Here is a 14,966-nt window from a genome sequence, read left to right on the forward strand (position 1 = left end):
ACTGATGATCCTACCAGCTCACCACCTTGAACATGTAGAAATATCAATACATATTTAGCACATATGCACCCACATAGTTAAACCTGAGCACTATTCATATTTTTTTTTTTTTATGTGCCCTTTTCAAGCCTAGCCAGGCTCATGGGCCCGGTTTCCCGGCTTCTATTGTGTATGTGTTCCCCCCAGCTCGACGGGACGCCAGTCCATCACAACGTTACTCAAGAAACAGGAAGAAAGAGTGAGAGAAAGTTGGAGCGAAAGAGTACAACAGGGGTCACCCACCTGTTGGAGCCTCGTCGAGCTTTTCGGTGTTTACGCTCAATAAACACACACAACGCCCGTTCTGAGAATTGAAACCACAATCCTCCGATCACGAGTCCGCTGCCCTAACCACTGGGCCATTGCACCTTCACACTATTCATATTAAGAAAACGCTATTGTGACCCATTCTCTAAGTATGAATACACTCAATGAATGCTCTTATGGTCACTCCAAATGTTAAGCCTTGTGGATCTTTGCTGGCAAAAGCATATCCCTGGCATTATTAGGACCATTTCCTTGAGACTGCTTTTTCTCTTCAGGGCATGAATATATTTTAACTCCTCCCTACAGTTATTAGCATTCTACAATGTTCAAATGAATCCCACAATGGAGTGTTGCTTCACTTGTCAGTTTCTATCCTTTGATATATACACACATACTCTAAAAATACAATTTATATTACACACTGTTCTACCTTACTGCACCAATTGATGTTTTCCTTGGTGGAGGCAGCTGCAAGATGTCCAGACCTTGGGTTATCTTCAAGACTCTCCTATCTTTACCAAATGTAGCTGCCCACTTTTGCACTGTTGATAAAGCTAGAGCATCATCCTGTAATGTAGTAACCATGCCAATATGAATGTCCTTGGTGGGGCTGAAACATTTTTCTGTGGGTACTTAATAACAGCATGATGCCAGATTTTGTCCATTTTCAAGAGAAGTTGCTTCTGGTTATTTTTGAAGTCTTCTTTGAACAGTGAGATGTCAATTTACCGGGCAAGGAACAATGCAATTATTAACAAGAAAAGTTGAAATTATGCATGCAGATTTCACAGCTCTAGTATCACTCCTTCACAATATGGTCTATGAAATTTTCAGTCCACTCATATAGCCCTCACTTCCTTTGTCCCATTTTTTACAGTTTACATACACATGTATTTGGATTTCATACCTTTTGATTTAACTTTCCCTCTATAAGTGCTGTACTTGATATTCTGCTAGTGCTTACACACTGAAAAATGTCTTTTTTAATTGTACACTCTTGCATGCTCTTTAAATAATGCTTTTTGGTTCATTCTGTTTCTATAACCTTTCATCATCTGACACAAGATAATCCCCTCCAATCCCTCCTCCCTTCTCAAAGTATCTTTGTTTTGCAAGTTACTTGGTGACCCTGCCAGTGCTGGTGCCATGTAAAAAGCATTCAGTCCACACTGTTAAGTGGTTGGCATTTGGAAGGACATCCAGGTGTAAAAACCATGCCAAAACTGACCTCATCTGTGCTTGTGCCATGTAAAATGCACTCAGTCCACTCCGCAGGGTGGTTGGTGTTAGGAAGGGCATCCAGCCATAAAAACCTTACCAAAACAGACGAGGAGTCTGGTGCAGTCTTCTGCCTAGCCAGCTCCTGTCAAATCATCCAATCCATACCAGCATGGAAAGCCGACATTAAAAGATGATGATGATGACATTAACAATCAAAGCAACTCATCACACTACACACAAACACACTTTTGTGCTATTCCTTGACATGTATTTGGATTACACATGCCCTCTCAGAAAATGTAATTCACATTGCACAAGCATTTCACCTTACAACACCACTGCACACTACACCCTTGGCATATATATATATATATGTACACATCCATATACACTTACTTATGCCTTTCTAACTCTATAAGACAGCTTTCTCGCTGGCTTATTGGTTTTCATCCTTCCCCACCTCATTCATCATCATCATTTAATGTCCATCTTCCCTTCTGGTTTGAGTTGGCTAGTTCAATAGGATTTGATGACCCAAAGTACAGTGTTGATGCCCATCCTAAAATGATTCCTGATCTTTTTTCTTCACACACAAATACATTCATATATGCACATACATGCTCATTACAAAGTCTTTCTCTCTCTCTCTCTCTCTTAGTCCATCTCTCTTTCACCTTTTAATCTTTCTTACTTTTTCCCTTCCTCCCTCTATTTTCTCTTTACCTTTTCTTACAGAAAAATTAATATCCAAAGCATCACACACATACTATTTTTGCTTTTCCTGCTAGCATTAAACTAATACCTTATTCATTATTTGTGGGATTTTTTCTGCACTTTTAACTGTTCTCATTGTTTTTTGACTGTGTGGTAAGAAGTTTGCTTCTCAACCATATGGTTCTGGGTTCAATCCCACCGCATAGCATCTTGGGCAAATGTCTTCTATTGCTTCAGGCCAGCCAAAGCCTTGTGAGTGGATTTGGTTGATAGAAACTGAAAGAAACACTGTTGTATATACATGCATTATTTTGCATGTTACTTAGTAACCCTGCTGGTGTTGATACCATGTAAAAAAACTGCGAGTTGGTTGGCTTTTCATTTAATTTGGAAACTTGTTGATTACCTAAGTTCCACAGCACTGCCCAGACAAATATATCTAGCCTGTTAGGTTTACATTTTTTATGTGATTCTTGGATTTTCTTAATGTTCATTGTAGTGTGTTTATGAGGTATTTTATGGCTGTTTGTTGGTTCTTGATGTTAAAATGAACTACATTTAGAGTTTGCTAATCTATAAGTGCGTATAAAACATATGCAGTAATGTACAAATGTCTGGGAAGTGAACAGTGTATGAGTCAGATACATGCTTGCGTGTGTATGGAGGGGAGAAATCAGGTGTAGTGTTGGCAAATCTCAGGAAGCATGGAGGTTTTGAAAGATGCAGTGCTCTGACAACTAACAACTGATGCCGGCAGTTTGTTCCATGCTTCAGCAACTCTCAGCGTGAAAAAATGTTCCCAAAAGTCATGGGAGCTGTGCTGTTTTCTGACTTTGTAAATATGTCCACGTGTGTTAGACAGATGGAGTTTGAAAAGGTGCTCAGAGTTATTGTTTGTAAGATGGTTAATAATTTTATGGGTGTCTGCCAAGTCAGCTGCCAGACATCGGAGTTTCAATGTATCCATGCCCAGGCAAGTAAGGCGTTCAGAATATGGCAAATGCCTGATGGAGGGTATTCTCTTGGTTGCCAACTTATATTATCTTAGGTGGTTAAAAAATGTCAAAGAAATCCAATGTAATATTTGAATGCTGTATGTGCCAGTCTTATGATTTTTAAATCACAAACACCTTCAGGTAGATGGCCCTGCTCGATCTGTAGAAAAGGTGTAGGTAGAAACTCTAGAAGATGCACCAAGTGTAAGCTATGGACACATAAGAGATGCAGCAATGTCAAAGGAAGTCTAACTAGGAAGATAGTTTATGTATGTGGCAGATGCTCAGGAGCAATAAACACTGAAAATGCTCTGAGACCAACTTCTGCCACATTCCAGGGAGAAAAACTAGAAATAGTTGATAGCTTGGACAAGTGAGACCATAACCCGTGGCCTCTACATGGGATTTAGCCAGTCCACTTATGCATACCTTTCCTTCTTGTGACACAAAACTCTACTTGTGAAGACCTGTTGAGGCAAGTGAAAATCAAAATCGATCAACATCAATGGAAATTGCAGCTGTGATACCAGTGCTGGTGGTTCGTTAAGAGAACCATCCGAACGTGGCTGTTTCCAGTGCCGCCCCGACTGGCCTCGTCTGGTGGCATGTAAAAAGCACCATCCGATTGTGGCCGTTGCCAGCCTCGCCTGGCACATAAAAAGCACCCACTACACTCTCGGAGTAGTTGGCGTTAGGAAGGGCATCCAGCTGTAGAAACATTGCCAGATCAGACTGGGCCTGGTGCAGCCTTCTGGCTTCCCAGACCCCAGTTGAACTGTCCAACCCATGCTAGCATGGAAAGCGGACGCTAAACGATGATGATGATTCCTAATTTATGTTTGAGATAGAAGCAGTGTTATCACTGTTAATGTGAACATTTCTGATTACAGTTAATAATTTTCACATTGCTATTGTTATTGATCAAATTTCTAGCTCTTGGAACTAGTACAGCAAACACTGTGTGAGTTATTGTATTCAAAGAGCTCTGATTGTTATGTTATTCTTTCTTTCTCTCTCAACACCATCATGGAATTATGCTTTTATCAATTCAAATGTGTAACATTTATTATTAGATGTTGGAGAAATATATGTCACTGATTTATGAATTTCCTTTACTTCACTGTCAAGTTTAAATACTTGGCTAAGCACCATATCTGTCCCATGAGAATATAGTAGCCAATTAAACTTTTCGTTACTAAGTTACTAACACATAGCTTCATCATTTTATATGTTTCCATGCCAGCATAGGTTAGTTGTATCTCACCATCTTGTCATAGAAACCTCCCTAACCCCAGATATATTTTTACAGTGTAGGTTGGGTACATTTTAAAGTACCATTGACACAAGAAACTTCATCTGTGGCAAGACTAAAGAGTTTCCTCTATTCTGTATCAGTTATATCCGTAGAGAAGCTATATGTCGTAGTAGGGTTTCTGTTTTCTCTATACCTGAGTGTATACCCTTCAGATTTCTACATAATATTGAAAGTTCACTGCCTAAGACACAGCATCTCTCTTTGACAGCCTAACTTTTGCACTGTCATCATAATCTCTACCTCATGACCTTTTCTAATAACTCCACCCATAGATTGACCTGCCATGATATTCTCTTGTACTTTAATGCACATAAAACTCTACCAAATCTCTGCTACTCTTAGTAGTAAATGTATTTGACTGCTGACTCATGTGAGCCATCTTTTTGGTTTGTCCACCATAGAAATAGTTCACATACCAAATCTTTAAGTCACTTCCCAAATTGTAATCAGGCTTCCTATTTCCACATCAAGAGAACATTTATTAACTTAGCAATAATTTCATATTCTTTTCTTTCCAGTTGCTAATTCATTTATAATAAAATTGTTGCCTTAGCAATATTCTTTAGGAACAAGCACAGACAAGCTTTACACAATTTGCACATTACATTCTAACATTTGGTTGACCAGATGTTTTTATTCTAGCAAATGGTTTTGTTCTTTGCTATTTGTCTCTGCTAACATCAGCTAAATTCTCTTCCAGAACATATCCACCTCTTCTTGACATCTGTTAGCAATTATTTCTTCTTATAGTACTTTTTATTTTTTAAATTAAATTTTTATTTTGGTAATTTTTATTTTGATAATTTTTTTTTCTAAAATCTGTTTCTCACTTGTAGATTATTTGGAAATTATACATCTATGTTTGTTAGTGATAGATTTGAGAACAAAAAAAATTCATACAATTTTCTTTTTGCCTACTTTTATGCTCCTTGTTACCCTCATAACAGATATTGTTGCTGCAGTTGTAGTGATTGGTTCTTTCACACATCATCAGATTGATGAATGGAGGTGGAGTTTTACAAAGGTTGTTTTTCATTGCCTTCCTTTGTGAGATTTTACAAGATGCCATCTTGTTGGAGAGATAAAGACAAGCTTACTACACCTGCCTGGGTGTAGTAAGAATTAGAACAAATACTACAAAGCATTTTTCTAATATTCTAAAAATGGAAGGCAATGTTGATCTCAGTTTGTAAAGACCTGGAACAAATACCACAATGTATTTTGTCCACTACTCTAACAGTTCTGCCAGTCTACCATCCTACAGTGACTGATAGTTTATTCTATTTACTGACACCCTCACCACCAGCTATCATGGTAATTGCTATGAATAGTAGACCAATTGGCTAACGAAATTGGTCCATTTCATTACAGAGGCTTACTCAGTTAAAGTCATATGCAACATATTTACTGGACTAATATTGTTCAGTTTCATAGCTACCTGTTGTTCTGTTATTAATTAAAATTTTTGTCATAAAACTTTTAGTAGATGTTCTTTACATCAATTTCAAATTCAGAACAAATTTTATCTCAATGTGATCAAAAATATTCCTGTATCCAATTCGAAGTTCTCTCGCCATGTTATTTAATTACTTAGTGCAACTAATTAAATTTTGTAGCACATAAGGAAATTTTATTTTTTTAATTCTAGAAGCACACTATAGAACATGAGCAAATGTATGTCTCATACTGAGACACATAACATCCCATCATCATCGTTTAACGTCCGTTCTCCATGCTAGCATGGGTTGGACGGTTCAACCGGGGATCTGGGAAGCCAGAAGGCTGCACCAGGCTCCAGTCTGATCTGGCAGTGTTTCTACAGATGGATGCCCTTCCTAACGCCAACCACTCCGTGAGTGTAGTGGGTGCTTTTTACGTGCCACCTGCACAGGTGCCAGGCGAGGCTCGCAACGGCCACGATCAGATTGGTGCATTTTACGTGCCACCGGCACGGAAGCCAGTCAGCTTTTGAAAATAGTATGCTTGTTAATATTTTTATAATTTTTAGAGACTACTTACAATTAACTATACTTGTACTCAGTTATCGAAATTATAGAAGCAGAAACACTCCTAGGCTAGTCATAAGAAGACACGCACACACCATTATTTTACATCCATTTTCCATGCTAGCATGGGTCATCATAGTCGTAATTAGTTCATATTTGGAGTAACTTTCCTCCTAGGCAGTTAGGAACAAGTTTCAAAAATAAAATTGTCTCACTTGTATGTTTCGTTTTTGGCTTTTTCTCTCTGGCTGGATCTCCTTCCTATGTCCAGCCACTTTACAGGATGTTACTGGGTGTGTGTTGTATCACCAGCACTAGAAACATTGTCATGTCCTCGACAAGACTTAAGTGTCCTCTAGGATCCTACATCTCTGCTCATTTGTCATCCTCCCTATAGAGTCTACTGGGCAAATTTTATCAGAGTACCCACATTAACAAGATTATCATGTATAGTCTAAGACCATAAACTCTTAGAGGATATAAGTACGTAGGATAGAGTGCTCACTACTCTATTATTTGCTTGTTTGCTTAAAGCATAGACTGAGAAGATGAATAACAAAGAGTTTGAAGAGAGGAGTCTAAAGGAAGTAAAAGTATGATGGTAGTTAACTAAAGTCAGCTCACTCTCCCTCCCACTCTTTCTACTTCTATCACTCATACCTCTTCTGCCTCCTCTCATTTGTGCATCTATTGCTCAAAGCCTCTATTGTTCATACCATGATTGCTCTCATCACTATTACCCTCCCATCTTTACACTCTCACTATACTACCTATTGACTGAAGATGGTCTGTATATTTCTCCTCCACACCACTATCACTGGACCTATCTAACTCTCCCCATTCAAACACTGTACTCCCTCTTATCACCATAGCCTTTTCACCCATCCCAAGATATATCTACCTTTACCCATTCCCCCTCTCAAACCACCTGGTATTGACATCAATCATTCAGTCCTCCCATTTATCCACTTCTATTACTAACCATTACTCTCTCATTCCTTCTATTACTTTCACATCCCATTCACTCTATTTCTGCCATCACTTTAATGCTTCCTATCCACTCATCTGATTCTCCCCCTATTGCCCTCACTTTTGTTCAGCTCCTCAGCCATGTAGTCCTAAAGGAATGAATACTTCATAGCGTGTTAGGAATTCTTAAATTTCCTGGGATCATATAATTGTTGGTAATATTATAAATCCACTCAAAATATCCCATAAAGTGATTGGCAAGGAAGGTAAATCTCATAGGATTAAGGAGACCCTTTAGTCTTGTCAAGGATATGGCTATCTCTTTTGCATGAGCAACAATAAAACTACCCTGTATACTTAGTAAAACATGTGGTTGAGAGGAGGTTTTGGTGTTGTCAAGATCATAACAACCTCTGTAGTATCATTGTCACAATAAAATGCACTCAGTGTACGTTCTTAAATAGTTGGTGATAACTTAGATAGGTTTCAGCCAGTATAGGCCCAGGCCATGTCTAACTTAATAGCACCACCTGGTGAAGTCTTTTAGATTGTGATTCACACCTCAGTCATATAGGAAGGGCATCCAGTTTAGAATCCATGCCAAACATGGAATATTCAAGCAAGATGCACTTTCCTATCTTGTTTACGTAAGCAGTGCTGATTTGAATCGTGGCAATTGAATCAACTTGTACCAGCATGAAAAAGCAAACACAATGTTTTTGCAGCCATGACTACTGGTCAGAGATTGGACTCTTCTGTCATTTCAGAAGTTGCTTATCATCCTTCTCTGCAGGTGTTCTCCACATCTGCAAAACTGAGAAATCATACATACATGGTTATTACATCAAAAACTGATGCTCTATTCTGGTTTTGGCTCCCAAGCTGGGCTGTTCATGACTGTAAGGGAGAATAAAATTGTTTTCAGTTTATATAAAAGTGTGATAAGTGTCTTTGAAAAGTAATTGAATGATGTTGAAGTTGTAATGGGAAATTCATCATCATCATCATTTAACATCCGTTGTCCATGCTGGCATGAGTTGGATGGCTTGACTGGACTGGCATATTGGAAGGCTGCGCCAGGCTCAAGTCTGATTTGGCATGGTTTTCTACAGCTGGATGCCCTTCCTAACACCAACCACTCCGAGAGTGTAATGGGTGCTTCTACGTGCCACCAGCATGACACTGGTATCTGCCATGACTGCAATTTTGCTTGGCTTGATGGATCTTCTTCTCAAGCATGACATAATGCCAAAGGTCTTGGTCATTACCTCCATGAGATCTAACACTTGAAAGAACTCAGCAACTTTGCCTCCATGAGGCCCAATGCTTGAAAGGAACTCAAACACTTTGCCTCCATCAGGCCCAACACTAATTATTGTCAAGATATTTGTAAGGATGGTTGGGTTGGAACAATAAAGCGCTGTCTTCTGAATTAGTTTTCTGAAATAAACTTTCACTGTGGGAATGGCTATGTATTTTTATGGAGAAGTGTATGTTGATGGGTTCCATTTTGAAGGTTCTGTTGATGTAAGTGTTTAGAAACTGTATGGTGTGTAGCTTAACAAAATCATGGAGATGTTATGCTTTAACGTAGTACAAACATTATCTGATATAGAACTCAAAACATTGGATAAAGTGGATATATCATGATCATCAAATGTCTGCTTTCCATGCTGGCATGGGTTGGACGGCTTGACAGGATCTGACTTGGCAGGAGACTGCACCAAGTTTCAATGTTTGTTTTGGTATGGTTTTTTATGGTTGGATGACCTTCCTGACACCATCTATCCTGCAGAGTGCACTATATTTATTATATCAAAAGTTGACTGTCTACTCAGTTTCATGCTGAGCTGGGCTGTTTCCATTCTATCTGATGTATTGAGTTCTATATCAGATAATGTTTGTAAGTAAAATATATTTTTAATAAACTTTATAACTTATATCTATGTATAAAATTGTTTGTGTATATTGGACATTTTCCTAATTTAAAACTGCAGCTGTGATCTGAAGAAAATTAGTTTGATCACCTGCATAGAGGCTTTCCTTCACTGGTTCAAAGTAAATGTTTATTCCTAGATCAGTCTTAGATGGACAAAGCTGTAATGAAAGGCATTTTAGTAATGAAAATCTCCATTCATATCATTATCATTTAATGCCTGTTTTCCATGTTGGCATGGTTGAGATGGTTTGAAAGGATTTAGCAAGCCCTAAGCCCACATAAAGCTCAAATGTCAGCTTTGACATAATTTCTACAGCTTGATGCTCTTCCTAATGCTAGCCTCTTTACAGTGTAGTGGGGTTTTTTTTTCATGCCACCATCACTAGTGAAGCTGCTGAGTAACTTACAAAAAGTGAATAGGGAAAAAGGAAAAAAAAAGAGATTTTCCCTTGACTACGTGGTGGTGGTGGTGGTGGGGGCAATGATTTTTATAAAGTTAAAGTTACCTTCTTGAGTCATACTGACTCACGAGGGCCTGGTTCCAGTGCATATATATTCCCCTCCTGGACAGGACGCCAGTCTGTTACAGGATTACTCACTTGTGCCTGCTGAGTGGACTGGAACAACGTGAAATGAAGTGTCTTGCTCAAGAACACAACACGTCACCCAGTCTAGGAATCAAGATCATAATCTTACGATCAAGAGTTCAACACTTTAAGCACTAAGCCATGCACCTACATCAATGGTTTTATGCCAGGTGTTGAAAAGCTACATTGTGAAAGCGGGACAAGCACAGGTGTCTTGCTATAGAGGATATAAATGGCTATCCTGCGTTATATAGGAGTAGGTAGGAGTAGTTAAAAAACAAGGAATAGATGGTGGAGACTAAATGCCTGAGCAAGATACAATGACTATAAGAGAGGATATAGACAGTGGATCAGGTGGGATAGAGGGAATAGTTTCATAAGAGTATGAGGGTAGAGTAAATCTGACTAGAGGTAGGGCTAGAGGTGACTATAGGGAGTGATGAGCTAGGGTATAGGTATGGTTGATGGGAAATATCAGTATGAAGAGAGAGTAAGATCAGAAAGTAGGGGCAATAATGTGCAGGGTGTGAGAGCAATGGGAAAGATGTAGGAGTACATAAGGGTGGCTATAGTCGGTGGGGTATGATGGCTGATATGTGTGCTGGTTGAGAATGAGAGCAGATATGAGAGGTGTTGAGATGTAGTATAGCATAGGCGTTCATATATATCATGAACTTTATTTATATTGTACAATATAGCCTTTATATAAGATGATAGTTTGGTTTGTAAGAGTTATGGCAGCTCATTTTTTCAGCAAGTTGAGTGAAAAATAATATTCCTTCTCCTTTCTTCTTCTGTCTTATCCTTTCTATTTCATATCTTAAAAATGGTGTTTGTTTTTGGAGATAGTTTGTTTTAACATTAGCTAGGAGGGTGGTAGAAGTGGAGCTTGTTTTCAGTTAGTCACACTGTATACGTATTGATACATAATTATTATTTGATTTCTAAAGAAAATTGTTCACAAGTCATTTTACTTATCGTGTTATATTGATTGAAATTTGATTTAGCGGTTTTATATTGTGGACTCTCCAAATGCATTTCTCATATTACTAATTATAATATTTTACTTGCTGACGATATTTATAATTGTCTTTTCATAAATAGTAATGTGTGTGTGTATATTTTAAATTCTTGTAAGTATTTGGCTTTTTATTTTTCAGTCACCTCATTTGCAAGGAAAAACTATTGAATGTTTAAAAGAAAAAATAAGAACATTATCTGATAATTGCCATCGTCAAATTCAACGAGTTACTGAGTTACAAGCAGATGACTACCATCTAGATCGCCCTCTCTTCTATGCATGCAGATTAGATCGTGAACGATTTTGTGATAAAGTAGCTGCTGGTAATGGTCGTATATTTGATTGTCTAATGAAGCATAAGTTTGAGAATGACATGTCAGATAAGGTAAGTTAGTGAAATTATTTATCATTGTTTTTTTTTCTCATTTCTGATTACTTTTGTGAAACAAAAATGCTGCATAATAAAAGTACTTGAATATTTGTTTTAAAAATATTAATTTTAATTTTATTTAGTTTTTAGTTTAAAAATTAACATGAATCTCTAATGTATGCATTGTATACTTCTTTCTCAAACTAATTAGTTCACATTAGTATTTAATTCCAGTTTCTGTAATTTTACATAGATATTGTATTTAGAGTCATTCCTAACCTTGCTCAGTTGAAATCCTCAATGTATAACATTTGTGGAACTACATGAAGTCTTATTCTGTGATTTTATGATCTCAAAGTACATATTGGTTAAAAGGTGGCAGAGATAAAGGCTTTTTTATCATATGAATGTTTCTGTTAAAAAAAAAAATCAGTAAACTCAAAAGTTACAATAACTTTTCACCTTGCTATGAGGGATCTGCTTGAGGTCAATGTTGCTAACTTAAACAATTATATAAAATGTATAGTGGTGATGATTGCTACTTAGCAAGCAGATAACTTAGGCAAAGTTGGAAATACATTAGGAAATCATGTTTGACACAGCATGGAACTTTCATTCAGTCAATTATCTAATATTCAGCAACAACTGTTTCCTCCAAGTTAGAAGTAAATCTTCTAGCAGATCATTCTAGCAGCTATTAAACCTATGACATTGGTTACGGTGTTGAATAAGATTGACAAAACCTGATAGATTGAAACAGTAAACTCATGCAATTTCTCAGCTTTCTGCTTGCCAAGTGATGTTTGTAATTTTGCTGTGTTATATTGACAGCTACTTGTGGAATGGAGTGTTTGTCAATCAGACCACCACCTTAAGTGTGGTCCAAAATTTATGTGTAGTGGATGCATCATTGCAAATTTGTATATAGAATTTTATGTCTATGTTGTAGGAAGTATGATGATTGTATTACCTTATTCATAAGCAAAAAAGATGCATTCTTGTGGTTTTGTTTACTTACTATATGTGATATCTATGTTGTTTTGTTTCTGCTGAGTAAGTTAAATGTCTATTACAAGATTTATTTTTATTGTGAACTCTTTGGTCAACTTTGATTGAGTACTATTGGGGTGTACCATAAATAATGCAGTTTTTTCAATTGCATGGACTAAAAGTCAGAGGTGGATGGGTTAAACTACCTGCATCAACTTGCTATAAAAGCAGATAGTAATTTTACTGTATCCTTATTCTTAGTGCAAGTTTTGAAGAGTGCAGTTCGATTTTAAGTTATTTTTTTCAAAGCTATAATGGAAGTGACAAAGGAGCATATTCCACATATTTTGCTTTATGAGTTCAATAAAGGCAACAACACAGCAGAAAGTGAGGAATATTAATGCAGTATATGGGGGTTGGACAATAAGCGTAAGCCAGTGTCAATGATGTTCCAGAAATTCTGAGCCAGAAACTACAGCCTTGTCTTGGAAGATTTGTGGAGGACATCCTGCAAACCTTGGTAGAACAAAATCTCATTGTAACTATTGAGAAACTAGCAGAAAAGCTTCGATTTTGGTCAATCAACCACTCATTGACATGTGTGTCCCATCAGAAAAGTCAGCAAATTGGGTCAATGGGTTCCTTACAAACTTTTCAAGTCTAATCGCATGTAGAGAGTGAATGTGTGCTCTTTTTTGTTGTCACATCTCATGAATAAACCTTTTTTGGAGCAAATAGTGACTGGTTATGAGAAATGGGTTCTCTATAGAAATGTCAAGCATCAAAGACAGTGGGGAGGGAAAGTAGAAACACCGGCACTCCAGGCTAAAGACAGTTTTCACCCTCATAAGGTGTTGTTATCTGTTTGGTGGGATATGAAAGATTTAGTCAACTTTGAACTTTTAAACCCAAACCAAACAATAACAAAGGAGATCTACTGTGAGCACCTGGAGCAGCTTAAGTGAGCGCTAGAAGAAAAATGACCATCCTTGGTTTCAAAACGAAAGGTGTTCTTCCATTAGGATAATGCTCAGATGACATTCCAAAGGGTGGAGCAGTTTGAATGGGAAATGATGCCCCACCCACCATGTTCGCTAGACATTGCCCCATCTGATTATCATTTATTTTGCAGTTTTCGAAATCATTTAGACGGAAAAAATATGAATTATGTAGACAAGGTCAGAACAGTACTGGAGGAGTATTTTTTGTCACACACAAGTGAATTTTGGAAGAGAGATCTACCAGATATATTTTAAAAAAAACTTTATCTTAATTTTGAAAAATAAAAGAAGTATATAAAAAAACTGCATTATTTATGGGATGACCCAATTCATCTTGATATGAATACTGAGTTTTGCATGTGGAGAATACTTGATGTCTGAAAGTTGATAAGGAATTTAAGGAGGGCAATGTAGGATGTATGTAGATAGGTGATAGTTGTCAGCATAGGATTAAAAAACTTCCCAAACAATCAAGTCAATAGGTTTAGATTCTGAGAGATTTTCATCAACTCACAGGATTAAGAATTTTCTTTAAAATTATGGAGCTTTAGTTTTATTAAATTCTATTCAAATCCATTTGTGTTACAACTTGATAACCAGAAGTACTCTCAAAAGTAAAAGTTACTAGATAACTCTTTATTATCTTCAAAAAAAAAACATGTTTACAACAATTTACAATCAAGGCAGAACCTTGGTATTTTAAACATGGGCATGGCTTTGTGGATATGGAGATCACTTCATAATCAAATGATTTGGGGTTGTTACCCACTGCATATTACTTTGAGCAAGTGTCTTCTGTTGTTGCCTCAGGTTGACCAGTGCTTTGTGTAATTATTAGATAACTATAAGCATGCTTATCATGTACGTGTGTGTGAATGCCATATGGATATTCTATGTCACATTAGAAACCTGAGTAAAAAAACTGATGTGTTTACATTCACTGTAAATAATACACCATGTATTTCTTGTAGAAAATAGAAATCCCTTGTAAAACAGGTAAGGATTGGTTACAGGAAGGACATCCAGTGTAAAATATCATCTCAAATAAGTATCTGTCCAACTCATGTCAGCATGGCAAAAGGGAATAAAATAACTGAATATTAATTTCCTATTAGGTAGATAATATTTGTATGAAGGTGTGTAATCAAGAATTCAATTCAATAAATCTTTTAACTAGCGCTAACAATATATCAGGGATATGAACCGATCTTGTTGAATAAAATATGGTAAAATCGTTCTGTGTGAAGTCTTAACATGTTTCAAATCCTATTCTAATTGAAAACTATTATTTTCATTTTAGTGCCGACAAAAGCTTGTGTTACGTCAACAACTTATTGCAGAGGATATTAAAATTGAGAAAGGATTTTTTGCTGCTTGCCATAATGACATTGAGCAGTATTCTTGCTTGAAAGATTCTAAAGGCTCTGCAGTGGTGCAAAGGGCTTCAGTGATGCTGTGTTTGGAGAATAATATGAAAAAAGGTTATTTACATTTTAAAGAATGAGTTTCAGATTTGTCAAATGCTCAAATTT

At 37.0% G+C, this 14,966-nt stretch overlaps 1 protein-coding gene across 1 annotated transcript in view; it reads left to right on the forward strand.

Moving 5' to 3' along the window:
• LOC115210836 (Golgi apparatus protein 1) overlaps window positions 1-14,966 on the forward strand; it is an 86,110-nt gene that overhangs the window by 22,334 nt on the left and 48,810 nt on the right. Inside the window, exons 5-6 of the mRNA XM_029779589.2 lie at window positions 11,213-11,458; window positions 14,735-14,915. Of these exons, the coding sequence (XP_029635449.1) occupies window positions 11,213-11,458; window positions 14,735-14,915 (427 nt within the window). The remainder of the gene's footprint in view (window positions 1-11,212; window positions 11,459-14,734; window positions 14,916-14,966) is intronic.

The sequence above is a fragment of the Octopus sinensis genome, linkage group LG1 (genome assembly GCF_006345805.1).
Source record: "Octopus sinensis linkage group LG1, ASM634580v1, whole genome shotgun sequence".
Lineage (NCBI taxonomy): Eukaryota > Metazoa > Mollusca > Cephalopoda > Octopoda > Octopodidae > Octopus > Octopus sinensis.